This window comes from Eumetopias jubatus, unplaced genomic scaffold, assembly GCF_037043125.1.
Source record: "Eumetopias jubatus isolate StellerSeaLion01/CBP00866 unplaced genomic scaffold, mEumJub1_p1.0 scaffold_1, whole genome shotgun sequence".
Classification (NCBI taxonomy): Eukaryota; Metazoa; Chordata; class Mammalia; order Carnivora; family Otariidae; genus Eumetopias; species Eumetopias jubatus.
Window position 1 is genome coordinate 171,922,559 of NW_028274807.1, and position 16,027 is coordinate 171,938,585.

A 16,027-nucleotide genomic window follows, 5' to 3' on the forward strand; every position below is an offset into this window, starting at 1 on the left:
CGTTTCTTGCCCAAAATCTCAAAGTCATTAAGTCACAAAATCTGAATTGGAATACACTTAGGGTTTACATTCTTAGCCCCTGTACCCACCTTCCGTCTTCAGTTCAAGCCATACTCTCTGATCTAACCACATGAGGGAGTCCTGAGTTTGAAGGCACTGGTCTGGCCCAGTAATAAAGCTGATACTGAACTCTGGGCCCACCTAGCCCCTTGTGTCCTTTTTCAGTTGGACAGAACTTGAAAGGAATTTGGAGTGGGACTGGAAGGACCTATCTTCAAACAGATTTGAAAGCTACTTTACTATGCCAAAAGGCCAAATCATAATAACCCATTTAAACATAAAGGGTTGCTATTACCAATGTGGCAATTTTACTTTTTCCATGATCCAGATTATCACTGCTCTCTATCTAACACAAATAACAATGGGAAGGAATTCCTTTGGAACCAGTCAAGTTTAAATGGCAAGTGCTATCTTTCAGAAAGGGAGATAATGAAGCAAGATAACCAGATGGGTCAGGTCTTCAAAAGTTCGTAACTATTACCCTCTGTGTCTGTATCAAAATGATCCAGCAACTAGATAAACAGAAAAAGGCTACAGGGGTACCTGGGTGGCTCAGCCAGTAAAGCTTCGGACTTGGTTTTGGCTCAGGTCACAATCTCAGGGTCACTAGTCGGAGCTTCTGGTTGGGTTCTGAACTCAGTGGGGGAGTCTGCTTGAGATTCTTTCCCCTCCTGCCCTTCCCCCTCTGCTCCTCCCCCCCCCCACATCCACCCCCATTTGTGCAGGCACTAGCTCTCTCTCTAAAATAAATATATAAATAAAATCTCAAAGAAAAAAAAAAAAAGGAAAAAGGCTACATTTGGCACTGGACCTTCTCACACACTATTTTCTGCAAGGATAGACCCAGATAGATTTTTCTTAGCAAACCCCGCCAGTAGTTATTTCCTAAAGTGTGTTTTATCCCCATGCCAACTTTAAAGCCACAAGGGATCAACAAGTAAACCTCACAACCCGTGAGACAAGACATAAGACCCATCATCAAATATTCTACCTGGAGGTACTGAATTGCTCTTACTGCCCCTGTGACCAGCTCTTGAACCAACAGATAAAAGTTATAGGGAAGCCAATTTTTACCCAATAGAACTTTCAAGGAAAGCAAGTGAAACAAAAGTGCAGCAGCCAGGCTCCTTTCCAGATAGGGAACTTCTCACTTAAAATATTTGCACAGAACTTAAATTACCAACTACAGGGCAGAGTAATGGCTTCTCGCGCTGAGAGCGGGCCAACTCAAAAGCCCAAGAATCCAACCCATATAAGAAGAAATGCTAGACGTTTTGCACCAGACTGGCTGTCTCCATGGGAGTCCTGCTGGAAAGCTGTCCAAACCCAATCTCATGTGTTTATTTTTTAGTTTTGTTCTTTGTAACGCTCCAGCTCCAGAAGAGAAGAGCGGCCATGATCTACCTGGATCACGTTGCCATACTGGATTACGGTCCCCAGCAATTTCCTGTTTTCTGTCTCATTCTGCTTCTTTTCCAAGTCTGCAGCATGCTGTACATGGAGAAGGAAGACTGGTCACAAAGAGGAAACAATGGCTTATATTTCTCCGTAGTGACGCAAAACCAATGTCACCAGTTCATACGAGAACCACAGAAATAAGCAAATACCTAAGCAAAATGAGCAAGGGGTTCAGGAAGCCATCCCACTCTGCCCTTGTTTTTGTTGGCCTTCTTGGCTTTTTTTATATGTATTTTTTTTCTTTCAGGCATTCATGGACATCTGCTTAGGTTAAGACGACGTCAAAAGCTTATGTATTTTTGAAGAAAATAGGGTAGGGGTGGGAGAGAATTTGCATAGCCTTTTATGATTTGTAAAAGTCCTCTTTTAAGTTGGAGTAAAATAAAATTGAATTTAAATGCTGGTTTCGGGTGATTTCTGGTTCTGCATCTTGGAACATTCACGAGCCTCAGTTTCTACTTTTGTAAAATGAGGATAAAAATAGTACCTACACTCTCATGTATCACAGCGCCTGGTCACTGAAGCATTTATGGAATGCTGGTTATAACTGCTAGACACTACAGTAATTTATTTAATTTTTATAGTAGTTCCCTGAGAAGATCATAATCACCATTTTTTTTTAAAGATTTTTTTATTCATTTATTTGACAGAGAGAGAGACACAGCAAGAGAGGGAACACAAGCAGGGGGAGTGGGAGAGGGAGAAGCAGGCTTCCCGCTGAGCAGGGAGCCAGATGCGGGGCTCGATCCCAGGACCCTGGGATCATGACCTGAGCCAAAGGCAGATGCTCAACAACTGAGCCACTCAGGTGCCCCCATTATCACCATTTTAAGAAGAAAAAACAGACTCATAGATTAAAAGGTTTATTTGACATTGCAATTAGTTGGTACTTGGGTGGGTACACAGGCTGTTTGTTATACTAATTACTTCTGTGTACATTTGAAATTTTGCTTAATAATGTCTTATTTTGGGGCACCTGGGTGGCTCAGTTGGTTAAGTGTCTGCCTTTGGCTCAGGTCATGATCCCAGAGTCCCCTGTGTTGGGCTCCCTGCTCAGTGGGGAGTCTGCTTCTCCTTCTCCCTCTCCCGCTCCCCCAGCTTGTTCTCTCTCTGTCAAATAAATAAATAAAATCTTTAAAAAAAAAAGTCTTATTTTAAAAATCACTTATCTGTACTGTGGTATGTCTACACACACACACACACACACACACACACACACACACACACACTGGAGTATTACTTAGCCATTAAAAAGGATGAAATCTCACCATTTGTGACAATATGGATGAACCTAGAGGGTATTATCCTAAGTGAAATGAGTCAGACAAAGACAAATACTTCATGACTTCACTTACATGTGGAACCTAAAAAACAAAGCAAATCAACAAACAAGGGGCATCTGGGTGGCTCCGTCAGCTAAGCATCCAAACTCTGATTTCAGCTCAGGTCATGAGCTCAAGGTCGTGAGTTCAAGACCCACATTTAAAAAAAGAAATGAACAAACAAAAAAGCGGTCACAGACCAATATATGAATGACAACAAACTGGCAGGTGCTAGAAGGGAGGGGGTAGGAGATGGGCAAAATGGTGAAAAGGAGTGGAAGGTACAGGTCCCCAGTTGTGGAATAAATAAGCCCTGGGGATGGAAGGTACGGGATAGGGGACACAGTCAATGATACCGTAACAGTGTTGTGTGTTGTGTGGTGACAGGTGGCAGCCACACTTGCGGTGAGCGGAGCATAACCCGTAGATGTGTCAGGTCACTACGTTTTACACCTGACACTAACATAACACTGTGTGCCAACTATGCTTCAATTTAAAAATAAATAAATAAAATACAATGATGTTGGATATTTTTTTAAAAAATCACACATCTATTAAGTAGCAGAGATAATCCTCAAACCCACATTTGGGTCAACTGCAAATCTATAGGTACAAATGGGGCCAGGAGACATTACTGGTCCAAATTTGGCATGCTCGAGAACCTGGTAAAACTGAAGAGAGGGTTCCAGAAGAGTCTGCCAGGGCCATCAACCGGAACAGGCATTTTTATTCATTTACTCGTACACCTCAGAAAGTATTGTTATCATAACAAAGCTGAAGGGGAACCAGCTTTGTCCTAGGCAATAAAGAAACTGTTGTTCCAAGCCCTGTCCCCCAAACCTAGACTGGGTCAAACAGAAGTAAATTAGCAGGGAAGAAATTCCATATCTAATCTGATGGATAATAAAACCCTGGTGACCAGCCGTGCATTTCAGAATAGCTTCCGTTGTTCTCTTCCCGGAGTTTCCCTCTCCTTGAGGCCAGATGCCCCCCCAGACACCAATGGGCTAACGGGCCTCTTTCCCAAGAACAGTCTGCATTTTCACAGGATCTCCTGGGTTTGGGCCTGGCTCTACCACACACCAGCTCTACCATCTTGGCCAGTTACTTAATTTCCCCAAGCCCCACTCAATATTCTCGATCACAAAATGGGGACAATGCAAGGGAGATCAGAGAAAATGCATGCCTGATACATAACAGGCATTCAATAAATTCTAACATTATTACACATACATTTCTAAAATTAAGAAATGTTCTAATGTTCTGATGATGAGAATTTCAACTGGTGAACTAAGTTGGGTGGGGGAAAAATCTTTCCATTTCCTTCAAATCCAGCATATGTTCCATCTCTACCTTCAGTGTAAGTATTTTTAGGAAGGTACATCTTTTGACAAAAATAAGCTGCAGAACCCCAATGTTTATAGCAGCAATGTCCACAACAGCCAAACTATGGAAAGAGCCTAGATGTCCATTGACAGATGAATGGATAAGGAAGATGTGGCATATATATACAATGGAATATTATGCAGCCATCAAAAATTGAAATCTTGCCATTTGCAACGACGTGGATGGAACTAGAGGGTATTATGCTAAGCGAAATAAGTCAATCAGAGAAAGACAATTATCGTATGATCTCACTGATATGTGGAATTTGACAAACAAGGCAGAGGATCATAGGAGAAAGGAGGGGAAAATGAAAAAGATGAAACCAGAGAGGGAGACAAACCATAAGAGACTCTTAATCTCAGGAAACAAGCTGGAATGGAGCGGGGTGGGAGGGTTGGGGTGGCTGGGTGATAGACATTGGGGGGGTATGTGCTAGGATGAGCACTGTGAACTGTGTAAGACTGATGAATCACAGACCTGTACCTCTGAAAAAAGACCTCAAAAAAAAAAAAAAATAAGCTGCGGAAGGCAATCCTAAACCAAAAAGAAACCACATTACAAGAGGGAATGATCTGCCTATGTTAGTGCAGATCACTGTAAGTTTCTCACATCTGTCTCAACCCTGTAAAACAATGGTCTATTCAGAGACTTTCCTCCCCTCTCTCTCCCAGAATTAGTTACCAGTCTGCTTCTCTCAGTTACCCAAGGATAAAATCCCCTGGGTTCAAGACACATCCAGAAATAATACCAGCGTGGACAACATGGCAATCCTAGGCATCTGAACTGCCCTCAGCAACGTTCCTAGCTCTCTCTTCCCCTCCATCCACACCCTCCTTACATTTCTTCCCACCTTCTATTCTTCCTAGTTTCATGCCTGTGCTGCACCCCTCCAGAGATCTCCAGAGTACTGCACAGATTCTACAGGTAGTCTCCCAAACACAGCACTGGACTGAATCTACTTGGAAGGAGGGTTTAGACTTCTTAAAGAGGCGTTTGTTCTTGCTGCTAAGTAGTTGTCTCTGCTAATATGGACAGAACATTGAAGAAAGAAAAAAATGTCCAAGTGGGAAAAATCAGTATGTTCAATAAAATAAGACACGTTTTCCAACAAATATGGTTTTTTTCCCCTCTACTCAAAACCTCATACTGAAAGGACTCATCTTTAGTAAATCACAAAGCTGTGTTTCTTGGATTTAAATGACATAAAGGTTACTCTTTGAGAGAAAATTCTCATGGACATTCCTCTTACTCCCAATTTCCAGTAGCCTCAGTTTAAGAAGCACTCAACTAAAATATTAAGTTCCTACACTTAGATGAAGTACAAAAGGGGCAACTCAGTGTTTGCTGACATGTCTACACAGAAACATCAAGTCAGTCATCAAGAAGGCACATATCCTATATTAAAAACTAGTTAAGTACCACCAGCTCTACTAAAGAGTATTTGCCTAAAAAGATATAAAAGGTAAAATTAGAAAATATTAGAGAATACCTAAGAACCAGTCTTAAAATACTGACTGTCACATCTGTAATACTGTTGAAAGGTTTAATGATAACCAAACCTACATAACTACTGAATGAACATTCCATGCATTAACCTTATAGACCATTAAAGAATTCACTTTTTCTATAAGCATAAGCATACTTTTTTAAGGAGAAAACTCTCCAATTCATTTTACTTTTTACTAAATAAATACCAAATGTGTTCATATGAGTTCACCTATGGGTCCTGAGATAACTTCCTCCACAAAGCCAAATTCCAGTCTTAAACAAAACCATTCTTCATGATTTTTGGGTTTAAGAGGTGAGGCACAGATTGATAAAAAGGTAGTGAGGTACTAACTACACCTGGACCCACTGATCGAGGTTGCTTCATCCTCGAACAGCATGTGACTTGGTCTGTTAAACCCCTCAAGTATATTCTAAGGAATGGCCCATGCTGTAAGACGGTGAACTGACAAATCTTTCTGAAGGATTTTCTGGCCGTGTCTCTCAAAGATTTTCAACAGGCACAACTTTGATTTAGCAATTTCATTTCCAGAAATTTCTCCTAAAAAGATAATCTTGCACACAAATAAGTCCATAACAGCTAGTTTCAGTACTGTAAAAACTGTCAGAATTCCAAATACCACCCACCCCACAAGGATTGGCTATGTAAAATTACAGTGCTGGCATATGTGGAGGAACCATGTGGCCAATAAAATGAAAATAAAAGATTCTTATTTATTCATTACATATTAAGTGAAAAAAAGTGAGTTAAAGAAAGAAGACAGCAGTATGTTTCCATTGATACTTCAAAATGTAGAAACACAGGAATATAATGGGGGGGAACACACCAAATATAAACCAAGATTATATTTGAGGAGTAAGATTTAGGGACTGTATTTTTTTCCTTTTCTTACTCATGTATATTTTGCAATCATTTTTCTATCATACTCATGTGTGTTATTTCTTCAAAAACCTCATCATATCTCTGACAAATAGCCTGGATTTTTTTTTAAAAATCATCTTAAATGTGTTATGTTTTCAAAATTTAAAACCTAATAATTTAAATACCTTTTGCTATTTTTCCTTTACACACTGGGTTGAGGACTGTATTGAATTTTTTTTTTTAAGATTTCATTTATTTATTTGACAGAGAGAGACACAGCGAGAGCGGGAACACAAGCAGGGGGAGTGGGAGAGGGAGAAGCAGGCTTCCTGTGGAGCAGGGAGCCCGATGTGGGACTCGATCCCAGGACCCTGGGATCATGCCCTGAGCCAAAGGCAGACGCTTAACAACTGAGTCACCCAGGCGCCCTGTTTTGAATTTCTAAGGAAGAAATAACACTTAATGCTACAGTCTCTATCACCATGGTTCACCATGGATATTACCATGCTCCCTAAGCAACATCAAGGTCAATCTTATCATAGCCACCTGTTATTTTATTTCAGAAAAACAGAGAAACCATTATTCAGTTACTACAGAAAAGTCACTGGAACAGTGGGGAAAGGTTATTTCAGGTAAACAAACTCTACACTGTGTAATACAATATGGAATTAAGGCTTCTGAAAACAAGCAATACAGGACCCAGGCTTTGGGAAACAAGAGACTTGCTACTCCTCTGGCTTTTCCTAGCTTGTCAAGACTATGACTTAATGTAATTGACCGTTTCTCAGAACCAAAACAACGCAGGTCAAAATGCTGTCAGCAAACAGTAGTCAAGGCCTTTGAACACATTATGTGATTTGTGGGTGGGAGAAAGCTCATTTTGCCAAAAGACTTTTGAGAAGTCATGACCAGAAGAGTTAGAATCCAGTTAGTCCTGCAGGGGGAATGAACACACAGTAACCAGCCACTAGATGTCATTCTCCCTCAGAATGCTGTTTACATGTTGCTTATCCTAGTCAAAAGTCAAGTGGTCTAGACAACTAATTCCTTAAATGGCATTAATTTAAAATAATCTGACCTTTGATTGGGGTGCTGCACAGTAGTTGACAAAAATAAAAATGAAAACCCACTGGAGACTTGCCATCAACCCCCAAAAGCAAGCGGCTGGCCAAAATACAACATTTTAATGATTGCACTAAAACACGTACGCCACTTCTGGACACTAGAGGGGAAAAAAATGTCCAAAGAAGCAGGAAAGTAGGAAATGCACAAAGTCAACATCCAAGTCACATCAGTACTCCTAAATCAGGGGAAGGTACTAGTTTCCTTTGTAAAAAATGTTTTAAAGAACCAAAAGCATGAAAGAGCTATTTCATTTTCTTTTTTTTTAAATAAGGAGTTCAGAGTTCTTGATCACCTTCAAGATTGCATTTTTCAACTGCGCAGTTTTTTGCACAGTTCATTCATGGGAAGGAGCACTGAAAGCAATTTCCATTGACACTTCATCCCAGGTTGCAAACTGTTGGCTAAAGAACCCCATCCAGCTTGAGACATTTTTGTACTGAATGGATGTTTTAAACTTTAATTGAATTAGTTGCCAACATTTTTTTAAAAATTGAGATATTAGATATAAAGCATGAATTTTTAGCTTCTCTTAAAAAAGTAGAAGACGTGGCAGCAGCTCTGGGCCCAGGTTCCCACGCAGCAACAGCAAGGGGACAGAAAGGCCCCCTCTGGACCCACACACATGCACACTCCACTTAGCAACCAGGACCACCAAGTTCCTTTTATTCCAGTTGGCTTCCTGCATGGTCAAGAGGAATCTGAATTTACTACTGCTGTAAAAAGCATAGGAAAAGGAAGGTTTTTTGAGAGGTACTCTTAAGATCTGATTGAACAGAATGATTTTCATATCAGAAAAAGAAAAGTCCGAACTACAGAAGATGTACTTCTTCCAAGATAACCCCACAGGCATAAGCACTAAATAGCTAATAAGAGAGATGTGCAAGATTAAACAATCTTGCCCAACCCATTCAGCTAGATTCCCATAGTCCCAGCACAGACGTCAGGAGGACCCTGGGTCATCACAAAGTTGGGGGAGGCGGGGGGTGCTACTGATATTCAGTGCATAGGACTCAGGATGCTGGATGCCCCGAAATGCATGGTACCATCCTGTATAAGGATAAAGCATTATTCATCCTGTACAGTTGTATGTCTGGTTGTCATTTGTATGGGTTAAAAGGCTGTCTGCAATTTCTGGGTCTAGATTCTAACTCCACTTTACATAGCAACACAAAGCATAGTTTTACATGGTTTAATTACCATTAATACATTTACCCAAAATGCAAGGGCTATTTAATAAAGGGAAGAGTATACTTTACTTTATTTGTAACACAACCAAGATCTGCTGACCATTTTGGAAAATTACTTACAAAAAACATGCTTTTTAGCTGCCAGTACCACACACCTACCTGAGTCACAGTCTTTGGCTGCCTCTGAGTTTATACAAATAGGAGTGAACATTTACTTCCTTAAGTCCCCTAGAGTAATCCTGCCCAAGCATTAACTAAAGTACACGATTATAAGATTTATTACTTTCCTTTTATTTCTCCTTTATAATTCATTTTTAAAAAATCTGGTGTCTTCAGAGGTTGTATTATTTATGAATATTATTTCCTGTTCATATAGTTACATAGTATTTTCTATTAAGAGGGAGTCTGTTGAGGTTGAGAATGTCTGCCCTAAAATCATGAAAATAATGATGCAATTCCTGAAGTATTCAAAGCAACCTATTTGTTTCTGTTCTCTCTTCTCCTACCCTCTGACTCCTGCAGATGCCTCAGAATGAGGCTTGTCATTTCTTCTTCCCCCAGGGAAGTCCTCCCTGACTACCACATCCCCCACACTTATTCACAGAGATGAATTTGGGTGCCCCATCTAGGGACACAACCCAAGTGGCCGTTCCTAAGACCCCTATCATGGAGAGGTCCCTCACAAATACGTACATGCAGTTTGTTGAGCAATACGGCGTCTGTTGTACTGTTGGCCCCTGGCTTGGCAGCTTTCCAGAACTGCTTCTGGGCAGAGTAGCGATTCATGGGACATAGCTTAAAGAGGCAATCTAGAAGTGAAACAAATAAAAATCATTTTTGAGGAAGTATATGCATTCAGCCTATGAAAAAACATTCTATGTATGTATAAATGACAAGTTACAAGGCCCTTTTAGGAACCTTTCCTCTGACCTTTAATCTATACCACCACAACGTGAGGTGCCAGGTGAGGAAACTGAGGCTTTCAAAAAGTAAGTCAATTCACTGGCCATTGTCACACAGCCAGTTGGGGGCAGATCTAGGACTCGGAGTCCAGGGCTCTTAAAGCTACCCCATAGTGATTTCCTTTCCTTCATGATGGGCAGACAGAAGGACAGACACCCTAGTAATATGCAACAACACAAGCATTTTCATATGTAAATACAACTCTCTTCCATCAACTACACTAAAAAAAAAAAAAACTACAGAAGAGGCGCCTGGGTAGCTCAGTGGGTTAAGCGTCTGACTCTTGATTTCAGCTCAGGTCTTGATCTCAGGGTCATGAGTTCATGCCCCATGTTGGGCTCCACACTGGAACCTACTTAGAAATAAATAAATACTAAAGGATCCTTTTCGCAGGGACCTCTTAGGGCAGTGGTCTCTTGAGCACCATATACAAGATGATTCTTGGGAGCAGAAATAAACTATCAGGGGCTTGCACTGAAACAGCACAAGCCTTTGTCCCTCAGTGTCAGTGCATCATGATGTGTTTCCATGTGGGTATGCCTGGGCTCATACGACTTCATATATTGTCTTAGGTAGTAGAACTGGCCCTCACGTGAGAAGAAAGGGGAACCCTCCTACACTGTTGGTGGGAATGCAAGCTGGTGCAGCCACTCTGGAAAACAGTACGGAAGTTCCTCAAAAAGTTGAAAATAGAGCTACCCTACAACCCAGCAATTGCACTACTGGGTATTTACCCCAAAGATACAAATGTAGTGATCCGAAGGGGCACGTGCACCCCAGTGTTTATAGCAGCAATGTCCACAATAGCCAAACTATGGAAAGAGCCAAGATGTCCATTAACAGATGAATGGATAAAGAAGATGTGGTATATATACAAAATGGAACATTATGCAGCCATCAAAAAAACCCCGAAATCTTGCCATTTGCAACGATGTGGATGGAACTAGAAGGTATTATGCTAAGCGAAATAAGTCAATCCGAGAAAGACAAGTATCATATGATCTCACTGATATGAGGAATTCTTAATTTCAGGAAACAAACTGAGGGTTGTTGGAGTGGCGGGGGGTGGGAGGGGTGGCTGGGTGATAGACACTGGGGAGGGTATGTGCTACGGTGAGCGCTGTGATGAATCACAGACCTGTACCTCTGAAACAAATAATACATTATATGTTAAAAAAAAAAAAAAAAAGAAGATAGTAGGAAGGGAAAAAAATGAAGGGGGGGAAATCGGAGGGGGAGACGAACCATGAGAGACTATGGACTCTGAGAAACAAACTGAGGGTTTTACAGGAATGGGGGGGATGGGTTAACCCAGTGACGGATATTAAGGAGGGCACGTACTGCATGGGGCACTAGGTGTTATATACAAACAATGAATCATGGAACACTACCTCAAAAACTAATGATGTATGGTCACTAACATAATAAAATAAAATTAAAAAAAAAAAAAGAACTGGCCCTCACACAACAGAAAAGTGGATTCCAAGTATTTCTGCAAAGAAATCCAAACATGGAAGATAATTGTAATGCAAACCGAGCACAAGATAATTGTAATGCAACCCGAGCACATAAGAAAAAGGCACAATCAACCCTTGTTGCATTCCTCTTGTGAGCCACTAGACTGGGAAAATAATGATGATCTAAAAAAGAAAATCTGAAATCACCTAGATAATAAACCTGATAAAACCATTTAAAGCACTGTCTCTAATGATGAACCTAACCCTACAGCACCTCTGTGCCTTACGGTAGGATAATCATAATAGGATAATCATTATAGGATACTACGCTGTTTAATCTTCATCTTTTCATCAATGTTTATTTTCCTGATTGTTTTTATAATGTATACAATCTATTAGTACAGTAACACATATATAGAACTTTCAAATATTTACAGAGACATAGTTTAGAGGTATACTTGTCAAATATTTTTGATAGGGACATGCTACCAAAAAAGTTTAGAAATAATTGCTCTAAAAAACTAACACGAAAATTGACACTTATTCCCTGAGAAGTTTACATTTTGACATAATTGGGTTTTCAAAAGGTTAAGTATTTATAGAGTAAAATTAATAACTCTGGAATGAAAACCCAGGTTTGGAAAAAGTATACTCTGAAGTATTTCAGAACGAGCTTCTAAGGACATTCAATCTAGTAACCACACTCTTATTCTCATCTGTTCACTAAAACAGATTCTCTTAAAGGACCTCAAACAGGAAAATACCTCGTTATAGTCTACATCAGATAATTCTCAAAGCAACAAAAATTCATTTGCTATCAAGTACGTAGATACTAGGACTTTGCTCTAATTCAGATCACCGTTTCTTCTGTTGGGATCATTGAATTTTTACAAAGTACTACATAATCCCTTGACACTGTTCAGGAAAAGAAATAAAAGATCATTTAATTGTAGAAATAAAAAGTACTTTCCCCCTTTCTGTAATCTCCTTCTTCACTAAATATGTCTACCTAATCACAAGCAGTTATATAAGTTAAATATAAAACTACTGATGTCTACCCTTATCAAGAACATAATCCATCTACTCAAAGTAATCATTAGGGCATATGAAAGATGCCATCTAGATCTTTAGAAAACAAAGGACACCGCAGGTAACCTATTAAAAGATAGAGTTGTCGTCCCCACCTCTTAGGAAAGCCACAGATCACTGTCATTTACTGTCTCAGTGGCAACTTAATGATATCACTGAGACAGTATTCCTACCAGTTTCACATATGTGAACCCCCCCTCCATTTACTCCATAAACAAGCACACACAACCATGAGACTACTGGTCAGCTTAGGTCCTAGCTTTGGTGGTGGACAGAGGTGGGCTGGACAAGGGTGACTTCCTTGATAATCACATAACTTAAAAAAAGGCATTCAAAACATGAATGCCATCAGTATTAATATTTGACACAGAACTTACTTTATGGGCCAAATTAGGTAAACAATTTCAAACTTCATCAATAATGAGAGTAAAACAGTCTATTTCTTTTTCCTCTAACACACTTCATATGATAATAGCTAAATGGTATGAATTCCAAACAAAGAATTTAAGTTGGTTCTAGGAACAAACAGGCTGGAATCATAATGCCAAGGGATTAACATGCAATGGAAAGTACCATTCTACAAGTGTTCATGGGACAGCCAAGTCAAACACCCCACTTAAATAAATGGGCCACAACACAGGCTCAAAACTTCAGGGGACCTTCCCTTCAACTAGAATGAGTGTCAATTTAAGTACTATCAATCCAACCAAAGTCTTGCCATAACGTCCACACCAACTATTTTCCTTGGACAAAACAAAGCATTACATTGGATTAAGCATATTTACAACCAACCAGCTATGTAAATATAAGAGATGCTAACAAACTAGTAACAGAACCAAATTAGCCTTGCTGATTTTGTCCTGTCTTCCCGGTTGCTTAGCAACTGATTCAAAGAGAAAATTAAATTAAGCAATTCAAATGTGATGTTAAACTAACCTTCCAAAATTCTGCAAGTCAGCGGCTCCACATTGCCCTTTGCTATTTGGATGGCACAGCAGGGCAAAATTAAAGTTCCACTGGATTCTAATACTGTGTCAAGTATAGAAATACACAAATACAGGAAATCCAGAAGAATATATATAATACATATCTGAGAGAGGGGAGTACGTGTATGTGTGTGTATATATATGTATGCATGTACACACACACACACACACACACACACACAGTGGTTTGATCTCACCCCAAAGAAATGCCACAAAGAATACCTTATATGACAAGTGTTATTTTAGGCCTTTGAAGAATAAACTAAGCTTTCAAAAAATTACTTCTGAATATTCCTAAGCTTTAGCAGATGCCATACTGGGCTAACACAGAAGAAATTAGCCGAACAGAGGGCTGGGTCACATGCTGAAGGGCTGAGTGGGCTGGAACCCAAACAGAACAGGCCATGGGAGACCCTCAGCATCCCAGAACTTGGTTGGAGGGAGAAGGGTCAACTACTTGAGGATGCATTAACTATGAAATGAGCACTTGTGGTGCCCAGTTAAGAGAAGAGGAAGTCAAGGGGGCACTTGGGTGGCTCAGTTGGTTAAGTGTCAGGCTCTTGATCGTGGCTCAGGTCTTGATCTCAGGGTCATTAGTTCAAGCCCCACACTGGGAAAAACAAACAAACAAAAGCAAAACAGAAGGGAGTCAACAGGTGTTCATGGAGCCCTCTGCAACAGGGTCCCTGGGGGAGAAAGCAAAGAAGCCCTCTCAGAGGGAGCCATCTTAGGGACTAAATCAGATAATAAAGGCTGCCAGAAGAACAGCCAAAACCCCACTCTCTCCACACCATCCTGCACCTACATCCCTAGATTTTTGAACTCTAGAACGAAAGGCTCCTGAGTGCAGAGATTTTTGTCAGTTTGGTATGCACTCGTAACTCAGGGCCTAGGAGTACAGAAGGAGTGCAGTGATAACTGCTGAGCTGTAATCTCTACAGCTCCCCAAGTCATGACAGGTATGTCCTCTCAAGACACCTCCAGTCCTAAGCCCCCAGGAATCTATTCACGGACGCAATTACCATTTACTAACGTGCCTACTGTGTGCTGGGTGCAGTACAGGGTGGTGAAAATACAACACTGAACCCAACTCGCAAGTTTCTTAATGACAGCAAAAAACTAAAGATGCAAGTTGAATGACATCAAGTCAAACGTATGTGGAGGGAAGAATTATATACTGCCACAGTGCAGCTGCTGTGGAGAAGCAGCGTCTTACACAGGGTCATCAGGATGGGCACCCTCAGCACAGTGGCATCTGACAGAGAGCCGAAGGGTGTGGGGGAGCCGCCTTGAGAAACACCTGGAGGTAAAGCCTTCCAGGCAAGATGACTAGCAAGTGCAAATGCTCTTAAATAAAAGAAATTTTGAAAAGGTTAAAAAAAAAAATAGAAAAGATGGCCTGAAGGTCCTGGGCAATAGGGAGAGTTACAAGAGATGTGGCCAGAGAAGCAAGCAGACACTGCATCATGCAGGGTGGTGTAGACCCTGGGGAGGCATCTAATTTTTATTCTAAAAGCAGTGAGAAGCTACCAAAGGACTTTAAGCCAAGAACCTCATAAGGGAGCCTTCTTTCTGGTGTTGGTGCCTACTAAGAAAAGGAAGGCTGGGGAGGGGTGGATTTGGAGAGAAAAGTAGAAATCAGTAATTTCAACTCTGCTTCGTTTGAGATGCCTATGAAACATCCAAGCTGAAATGTTGAGTAAAGCCATCCATCAACTAGCAGGTTGGAAATACAGGAGTTATTCAAGGAGTGTGGGAGGGGGAGGGGGGATGCTGAAGAGAGAGAAACGTTGAGGAAGTCAGCATTACAAATAGAACGGAGCTACCCATCTTCCACTAGGGAGGGCAGGAGAAAAAGACCTTTTCTTCGACTAGGGAGAGCAGGAAAAAAAGACCTTTTTTTCGACTAGGGAGGGCAGAAAGAAAGACCCTCTCCCCTTTCCCTCACCCCAAAAGAAAACATTAAAACCTAAATCCAACCCCTACGAAACTCAGTTCCATCTTCCCAAGTTGCAATAAATGAAGATGGAAAGAGGGTGGAGGGGTGGAACTTGATAGAGAGAGAGAAGTGAAGCCTGAGTGTCTGCAGAGGGGTACTAGGGAGAAGGAAGACAATTTGCCCAGTGGAACCCTGGAAAAGCTCAGGAACCCAGGAGGACACTGTGCAGGGCACATCACTGCCCAACCCGGAGCAAGGACAAAGGGCTCCAGGGGCTGAGCATGGTGCTGAGGACCAGGAGTGACAGATGATTCCATCCCCCTGCCACATGGAAACATACTGAGGCTTTCAGAGGCAGAGAAGACTCAGTACACACTACGAAAGAGTTATGTAAACAAAGAAAAGATTATTGCTAACTCCAGAGGAAAGCTGCACATTAAAATCTAGTATGTCGGTAGCTCAACAGTGAACAATATTTACATAGTCATAAAAATCTAAGACTGACATTATTAGTCTAGCCAAAAAGAAGTGGTACAACTCTAATGGGAGGATGGAAGAGGAGCAGAAGAGTGTCGGAAAGCCAGCCTCATCTACAATAACAGGAAGTCAGCAGAAGATATTTATAATAGGTTCATCTACAGACATCAAGAGATACACATCATCTAGAAATACAGGGGTAAATACCAG

General features: G+C 40.9%; 1 protein-coding gene across 1 annotated transcript in view; it reads right to left on the bottom strand.

Moving 5' to 3' along the window:
- The window catches only part of ITPR1 (inositol 1,4,5-trisphosphate receptor type 1), a 320,000-nt gene that overhangs the window by 195,031 nt on the left and 108,942 nt on the right, over positions 1–16,027 (bottom strand). The window contains exons 5-6 of the mRNA XM_088027511.1: positions 9,600–9,715; positions 1,465–1,551 (exon numbers count right to left, since the gene is read on the bottom strand). Coding sequence (XP_087883637.1) covers positions 1,465–1,551; positions 9,600–9,715 — 203 coding nt within the window. The remainder of the gene's footprint in view (positions 1–1,464; positions 1,552–9,599; positions 9,716–16,027) is intronic.